This window comes from Centruroides sculpturatus, unplaced genomic scaffold, assembly GCF_000671375.1.
Source record: "Centruroides sculpturatus isolate CEXI.00-Female unplaced genomic scaffold, Cexi_2.0 scaffold1624, whole genome shotgun sequence".
Taxonomy (NCBI): domain Eukaryota; kingdom Metazoa; phylum Arthropoda; class Arachnida; order Scorpiones; family Buthidae; genus Centruroides; species Centruroides sculpturatus.
This window is the reverse complement of record NW_019385834.1, coordinates 1-9155: the sequence shown is the minus strand read 5'-3', so window position 1 is coordinate 9155 and position 9155 is coordinate 1. Positions and strand designations below refer to the sequence as shown.

General features: G+C 30.5%; 1 protein-coding gene across 1 annotated transcript in view; it reads left to right on the top strand.

The window, feature by feature from the left end:
* LOC111642410 (protein lev-9-like) overlaps window positions 1-6451 on the top strand; it is a 44857-nt gene extending 38406 nt beyond the window's left edge. The window contains exons 5-7 of the mRNA XM_023388756.1: window positions 1063-1236; window positions 1311-1496; window positions 6303-6451. Coding sequence (XP_023244524.1) covers window positions 1063-1236; window positions 1311-1496; window positions 6303-6385 — 443 coding nt within the window. The 3' untranslated portion in view covers window positions 6386-6451. The remainder of the gene's footprint in view (window positions 1-1062; window positions 1237-1310; window positions 1497-6302) is intronic.
* Window positions 6452-9155: the final 2704 nt, after the last annotated feature.

Here is a 9155-nt window from a genome sequence, read left to right as displayed (position 1 = left end):
TGAACTGTACACATGTTTTCCTTTTCTTTTGGTCGATAACTGCCGTTTCTATATTAACAATTTCGTTTGATTCTGATGAAACCGTGTTGTTGTTATTAAGCTGTTTCTTTGCAGACACACTAAGGTGACATATATCAACACTTGGCAACTTATTGACTATTTATTCAGTTGGGACGCCTTTTACATTACGCGTTTCGGGCATTGGCCCCTCTTCAGCCAACATAAAACACAAACCACTATTGTACAGATGTCGAACAGGATGGACAATTTCATATTTCATATACAACTTGGATAACAAACAAGGTCGACGATAATCATTGGAGAACAAATTGTTTTTTTGTTTAAAAAATTGTTTTTTGGAAATTGTTTAAAATTGTTTTTTGGAACTAATTGTTTTTTTTTTATATTCTGACAAAGCTTAAGTGAAACAAGTGAAAGTTCTTATTAAATGCTTTAATTTCGTATATCATCGGTTATGTGAAATTTATGAAACTTGTGTAAGTTTAGATTTATAAATACTTTTAAAAATATTGTTTGTAACTATAGATTTGTGTGGAAAGTATGTAAGTTAGAGACAATGGTTTATATTATTTAATATTTAAATTTTCTAAACAATTTTCATCTACTTAGAAAATCATTTAGTATAAAAACAGAAATGATACAGAACAAATTACAGATGTAAAAATTAGTTTTGAATAAGTAATTTTATGACATGGCATTAAAATAAACTTTATAATCATTATTCTACTACAGTAGATCCCACTTTTATGACACTCAAACATGGTATTACACACAGTCAATTATGACTGTATGAAATTCCATATTTTATCATTTATCTTCTGTGTGGAATTATATTGTACAGTTTAAACTGTTTTCAGAAACTTTCCAAAGATTAAGAGAAATAGTATAGCTTTTTATGACAGTTTTCCAGAAACTAGTTAGGTCATAAAGTTGGTCTGCTATATTGAATTTCAAAAATATAGTTTTGTAAATTGTTTCATTTATGGATTTTAGTATTTAGTAAAACATAATATGGTAAATTAATTTATTAAACTTTTTTAGTTAAATCCTGTCCAAACCCTCAAAGTCCACTAAATGGTCATGCTGCTTTTACTGTTACAACATACAAATCAGAGGTCCATTATACATGTAGAAAAGGTTTTATTTTATCCGGTCCAAGTAAAAGACTGTGCCAAGAAAATGAACAATGGGATGGGAGTGAACCAACATGTATTGGTATGTCTTAAATAGCTTTATAAAGTTTTACATTTTGTACATTTCTTAATCTTAAGCCTTATTTTTTTAATTAGAAGTAACATGTCCAGAACCTTTAAATGTACCTGGAGGATATTTTATTAGTATTAAAAGAGGTTCAGCTGGATCTGGAAAATATATTGATGGTGATATCATTTATTACTATTGCAATAATTCTGCAAAAAATGTTCTTGTAAGGTGTACTAATGGAAATTGGATTGGAATGCTTCCAGAATGTGATGGTAAATGATTTTAAAACTTGTTAATATTTGAAGTATGTAATGTCATAATGTAAAGTCCAAAAAACAAACTTTTCAGGAGAGGTAAAAAAATACTTTTTCTAGTGAATTAATTAATTTCAATTTCGCAATAAAACGGTAAAAAACTTGCTAGGTTACAAATTCTCTGGAATATTAAAATGATGTAAATGTAGGCTGTAACATTTTAAGTACCAAAGGTCATGTGACTTGCACTTCAGCACATTAACTCCTTAAGCCTTTTTCAATTTTTGATATTAATGTAATCAAACGTAAAAAATACTTAAAACTGAAAAAAACGAAAGAAATGCGTTAATTTTGAAGAAAAAGCTTCAAATTTTATTTTCCTTTGTCTCCCCTTTCTGTGAAATTTGACATTGATAAGTCATTGTTTACACAGCTGGATGACCTTGAACACAGCTGGAGTTGGATTTCCCGGGACATTCTCATAGAAGTCTCGGGAGGCGATGGGTTTATAGTAGGGTGAATACTAGTTGGCTGTATATTTTTAAATATTTTTAAAAAATCAAAATTTTTATTGCGATTTTCAACCCCCTGGCTTAATTAAACTTATATATAATAAAATCTATTTATTAAAAAAATTAAAAAACTATCGGAGGTCATTTTTGACGTCAGAAACTAGCTTTAAATAACTTTACTAAAGGAAAATCGGTGCACTACAACTTCAGAACAATGAATGAAATTTGATATCAAACTCCCTTTAAAAAACAATTAAAAAGTAATAAAGCATGAAGCACGCGTCATTAAAAGTTGATTAAAATCGTGATAACATTTTTTCACGTGGGAAAAAAATTTTGAAAAAATTTGGAGACTTAAAACATTCCAAGAATTCAGAAAAAAAATTTTTTTTCAAAAATGGTCTTAAGGACCGCGTTTTATCTAACGCTATGTAACTTGCCCAAGATATCTTGGGCTTAGGGCTTAAGGGGTTTTAAACATTGTGGCTTCACATAAATTCAACTTAAAAATACAGCCACTTAGTGCCAATATCACCACAATATTTTTTGTAGCATAAAACATTGTGTTTAAAATTCAATTCTTCAATAAAATGTGTTTAGAGAAAAATTGCATTTACAATTATGATATTGTATGCTTCATTCACTTAAATTATAGTAATTAACCATAAGTTATTTGTATTTTTAAATATTTTGTATTTAAGAACAGTCTTTAAAAATATAAAAACTGAAATTATATTATACATTTGGATGTTTGTTGAGAATTATTAAAAGCATTTTAGAGGCTTTGGAATTTGTGCATTTTCTAGCCACTTAAATTAATTATGGGATTAAAAACTTTTTATCAATAAATATATGACTTTATATGATTTTCTGAAGGATGGTCTTTTTATATACAGTGAAAGTTTGTTCATTCAGAATGTGGTAATCCAGCACCCTCTGAAAAATAGCTGATAATCCAGAATTGTCTGATAAAAGTCCAGTATGCTATTATACCACAGATCAAAATATGTTAGGACATAGTGTGCTGAAGACTGTGTGAAAACTAAGGCAAAAGTGGGGCACTTTCATGGTGCTGTCAAAGCCAGCTATGATTGAGAAGAATGACTCATTTTGTTACAACACTTTTTGTCAAATTGGATGATTTCACTGGTGCTTTCTTGTGCATAATGTGTTTTATGCCACAATTACCAAACAAATTGGTGAAAACATCTTTCAGGATCATCTGATGTTTGTAGGTTTTGACAAGAATTTTATCCTTGATATATCTGCACAGAAACTTCTATAAAAGAAAGCTTCTCCACCATGGCAACAACAGTCATTTGGGAGTTATTCTTATCTATTCATCTATCATTCATTCAGCAAATTTAGAAAACAGAATTGATAGGCTGATCCAACTTCTAGATAACGTGCTATTTGTCTCTAAATTTAACTTTCAGCACTATTAGCAATCAAAATTGACCATTAGTTTGTTCTGCATCACCATAGTCTGATTATGCAGAGTTTTGATTCTCTTTGAACAAAAGTGAGGAAAGTGGCAAAAGTGTGAAAAGAAAATTTATGGAACTGACTATAAGAAAATAGAAATCAAACAACTGAAAAAAAAAGTAAACCAGCAAAAAAATTATGAATAGTGATGACCAATATTAAAATCAGTCTAACAAAGGTCTAAAATGTCTTTGACATTGTGAATTTTGCTGAAATTTTAATGTTTTAGTACATCTCTTCCACTAATGCAAGGTAATGTAACTTGTGCCAATGAGCAGTAGTTCACGAGAAATTATTGTTTAAACTTTTTTCCATGGGTTATATATTGAGTTCTATGATTGAATCTTAACAAGTTTGCCTATACCGATGATTATAACACCAGATTGAAAAGCTTGACATTACAGGTTTGCCCTTTTTTCAACTTTTTTTACATATTTTTTTTCTGAAATATGCAATCCAGTGAATTATATTAATCATTTGCATATCTTTAAATAATTGTAGAAAATGTAGGCCTATTGATTTACTATTCAGTTGTTGGTTTAAAAATGTGTGAATGATTTTAATAATTACAAAATGCTTTGGGCCAAATATATTTTTTAATAATTCATTAGACTGCACACTCCAGAAAAAAATTGTGAAAATGCAGTATGAACCATGACTTAGACTTTCTCAACCTGGTATTATATTCACTGGTCCATGCCTGATCATTACAATAGAACTCAATATACCCTTGGAAAAGTATAAAAAATGATATCTTGTAAACTAACTTTGATTTAGATGAATGTGCATTAGTGGAAAGAATGTATTAAAACATATTAAAATTTTATTAAAATTCAGTAGGATGTCAAAGCTTGGATGTCTCCTTGTAAAATCAAAAAGAAAAGTAAAGTTAATTTGCTGTAATTTGTAACTGAAAGTGAAGTACAGTAGAACCTCGAAAACTCGGCCTAATGTGGACCGAAGGGTGGCCGAGTTTGTGAAAATGCCGGGTTATCGGGAATGGGGTTAAAAAAAAGTACGAGTGTTTCCTCAGAAAATACTGTACTGTACTTGTATGTATTGTTTACTTGAGAATATAACAGAGAATAAACTGCCCAAATACCCTTAAACAAAGGAAAACTACGTACTTTATGAAGGCTACGTACTTTATTACATGAAAATGAAAATTAATGAATACACTGTGTACAGTAATTTACCTGATAAGACAGACCTCAGAAAAATACTTTATGAGAGCTTTTATACTTTTATAAAGCTGTCTATAATGAAAATTAATTAACTAAGGATTTTTTTGCCCTGCCAGGGTGTGGACGAGTTATCCGGAGTGCCGGGTTATCGAGGGCCGAGTTTTCGAGGTTCTACTGTACTTACTAAATATGGAGGCAAGGCTGCATCTAAGACAACCAAAAATGGCTGAATTAAATTCAGCTTAGTACAAGTAATTTAATACAAAATACTCTGAAGTATTTTGTATTAAATTACTTGTACTAAGCTGAATTTGTACTAATTCTGATATAATTGATGAAAAAGTACTTGTATTAGTAATACTTGTACTAATTCTGATATAATTGATGAAAAAGGAACAGTTTCATGCCAAAATAAACATTGCAGAAGTATGTTCTTTGTTGTTGTTTAAATCTTTGAAGTTCAAATGACATGGCATTCAAAAACTGTATCAGGTGTCTGTTAGCAGTGTCATAACTAGCTTTTTGTGTACCTTGTGCAAGACTATTTTTAGCCCATCCCCTTTTTTAGAAATAATAAAAATAATTTTTTTTTAATGATGTTTTTTGTTAAACTTGCCCCATGGTGACAAAATATAAAATTTATAAATGAAAATATAATGCTCAATTTTTGGTACCTTATTCCAAAGCCCTCTTTCTCCTGGGCATTGTGCAGGTGCAGAAATAAGAGAGAAAATTTTAGAAGTAATTTCTAGAAATTTTAAGGTGATTCTGGATTTTGTTTTGCATTTATATTTATTGCAAAAATTATTTCAAATAGCTATGATGATAAAACTGAGAATAGAAGTAATTTTATATGTTTATTATATGGAAATAAATCTTTTTGAATATTACAGTAGTTTATATATGCTTCGGAAATTATGAGGAATGTTATCTGATTTGGTGCTGTCTTCTGATTCTGGTAATTCTTAAATTTGTTTTAAACATCAAAAACTAAGAGATTTTAATTGGCAAGGAATCTGCCTCAAAGTTGGACATGTGGAGTAGTGATTTTACCATTTCATTTTGAAATATTTATTCATTCAGAAGAATTTTTATAATGAAAAGTTACATCATGAATTTTTCAACACTAAAAATTCTTTAACTTTTTTTTTTGTTTTTGTTTTTGTATTGCAATTTGCAGACTGTTACACTCCCATTGTCATTCATCCATCCATCTATCCTTTATTAATCTCGAGAACAGAGTGAGTTAGATGAAAATCAAGACCAGATATTGAAAACTTGTGGCCAGAAGCTCAATTAACTATATATGAACTTCCAGTTTAAACTGGAAGTCACATGATTTTTTAAATTTAAAATGATTAAAAATTGCAGCTTGGCATTGTGACAATATCACAATAATATACATTTGATTTTTACAGTATAAAATTTCATTTTAATCTGTAAAATAATTGAAAATGTAGTAATCTATTGAAATTTATTTCAGATAAGTTATATAATTATTAATTTATAAATTTGAATAAATTTATACTTATCTATAATATTGATAAAACATTTAAGATAATTTTATATTTGTCTTATTTCAAATTTTTCAAAATACAATTTATTTTTTGAACATATCTTAATTAACTGTTCTACTTTTATAGTTGATCCATCATTTACTACTATTAGTATTACAACTAAACAAACAACTGAAAAACCTACAGATATTCCTGGAACACAAGGTTAGTAATAGATATTCTTTACCCCATAAGTTTTATTTAATTTTTGCATCATTTTCATTGAAATGTATATTTGATGATAATGGAAACTTTTTGTTTTCATTTAAAATTCAGTATAATTCAAATTATGCTATTTATAATATGAATATACTGTAATAAATGACTGTGTGTGGTGTTTTAATAGTATTTTTATCAATAAAATATTTATTTTCAGAAATTTTTTTAACACAATTTCAAGATGTGCCTCTGAGGGCTTTTTTTAAAAAGTTTATTAAACTTATACATATTGGAATTTAACTGAATTTCTTATAAATGATGAATATATAGGGGAATTTTTGATGGATTTCCAGTGGAAGAAATGTTTTCTATCTAATTGAATATAATCATAATTTGCATAATTGTTAACAAATGCTGAAGGTGGTTTTTTAAAATTTTTAATATGAAGTTAATTTTGAACTTATTTTGCATAACACTTTATTTACAACTAAGTGTACCTCTGCAACACAAAGCATTGCAGAGGTTAAGGTACAAAGGATAAAATGACTACATGTTACACAGCATACATTTACAGAGTGAAATTTACATAAAATAAGAATTATTTACATTACCAAAATGGTACATATATAATAAAATCTCCATATTTACAAATGTATTTTATGTATAATTGGCAGGAGAGCTATGCTGTGATAATCCTCAAGCCTTAGGGTCAGGGTATTGTTAGGATCTTTTGGGATAGGGACTATTTTGGCAATCTTCCACTCCTTGGGGAAGTACCTATGCATAAAGCATAGATAGTAGATAGAGATAAGAAGGCCCGGATGTTCCATCCAGATCACTTTGACAATATCTGCCTTTATACTGTCAATCCCTGGGGCATTGTTGTTGGAAAGCTGTCCAATAACTCTGTCGGTTTCCATGAAGAGAGGTTCATCATTAATAAAGTAGTAATTAGTGTCATTCAGATTGTTATCCTGTGCTTCATGAGTGTTCTCTTATAGACAAAATATCTTGAGCATCTTTTTTGCAGTCCTCCTAATGGCACTGTCTGTAGTATCACCAGTGCTTGTGCATGTGGGGAGTACACATGATTTTTTTAGTTTGCCAGATGCAAGCTTGTACACGAATCCCGATGGGTTGCTCATCCCTTTGGTCAAAACTGTCTCCATGAGGAGATCTTAGCATCTTTGATGTTTTCCTTATATTGTTTTTGATAGGTAATATATTCAGCCTTAAAGGTGTTTCTTCTGTGGTCCTTACATTTTTGAAATCTTCTCCTCAGCCAGTTGTTCTGTTGGCACATTTCTGTAAGTTCTACATTCCACCAGGGAACCTTCCTTATATGCTTCCTCTTGATGGTGATGCTTTCTCACACACAGTGACAATTTCCCTGATTTGGCTGAAATAAGTTTCCTGCTATTGCCATTGTTTTGATCCTGAATATAATTGCTTTTTGCCATTTGAAGCAGATGGTGCAGCCTGTCCCAATTTGCCCTACCAGCATCAAGAATATTTGTATCATTACTGGACTGGCAGTTAGTCAGGGTGTAATTAGTAGCAATGTCAAAGACAATCTTGCAGTGATCTGAGAGGCTGTCATCCTTGTCCAGCATCCAGTTGTGTATTGATTCCAGAAGATCAGTAGAACAAAGAGTTAGGTCCACCCAACTGTTGCAACTGAAAGTAGGTACTGCATGAGGATCATTCAAAATGCACAGATTGTGGGAAGAAATGAAAAGCTCCCAGGCTTTTCCCCTTTTGTCCAGGGTAGGATGTTCCCCAGAAGGGGATTGTGCATTGGAATCTCCAAGAGTAATGTAATGCTTTCTCTCCAGTTTGTAGATGATCTTCATAGATGTGAGACAACCCTCAACATCTTCCTTTCCAGGGACATAAAAGTTAACAAAAACTACTTCCTGATCCCCAATGCAAGCCTCCACACAGATGATCTTGTCATCACTGCAGTCTGCATAATAAACAATGGGCAGATTTAGGTCTTATCCAATAATAGCCACCCAGGGCTGTTAGTTTTGAACTGAAATTATAAATTCTTTCAACTTAGAAAAAGAATTGCTATAGAAAAGTTAGAAATATGGTAGTTTTTGGTAAGTTCAGAATGATGACCAATGATATGCTTTCTTGTAAAAGTTAAGTGGAGTATATTTGGCATTTTTTATTACATTTTGAATTATTTATTGAATGATTTTGACACTAATTCATTTGAAAGTTTCTCGTGATTATACAACTATGTAATTGTGAAAAATACCCAGACTACAGTCTAACGTCTGGTTTATAATCATACATCACCTCTAATAAATTGAAATCTTGTAATTAGAATGAGGTTTTCCATTACTTCCATTACATTCAGCACAGCTCACTTAACTTATCCACATTCCTCAAATAACATTAAAGCTATAACTTGTTTATTTATCAATGAATGATTTGAAATGAAATGAAATACAGTAGAGCATCGATTATCCAAATGTCAATCATCTGAAATGTCAGTTAACCGAAAGCGTTCCAGTTGGACTGTGTCGTGATGAATCAAACGGTTTTGATACTAGATTAACTTCTAAAGTATAATTTTTTTTGTTTTTATATTTTTCAATATACAGTGAAACCTCGGTATACGACCTTAATCCGTTCCTGGAGTTTGGACTTATACCGAATAGGACGTATACCAAACCAACCTTTTCCATAAGAAGTAATGATTAATCCGTTCTCATGTAAAAAAAATGGCTGGCTTTAAACACCTCGCTTTCCTCGCTAGTTTCTGCTTGA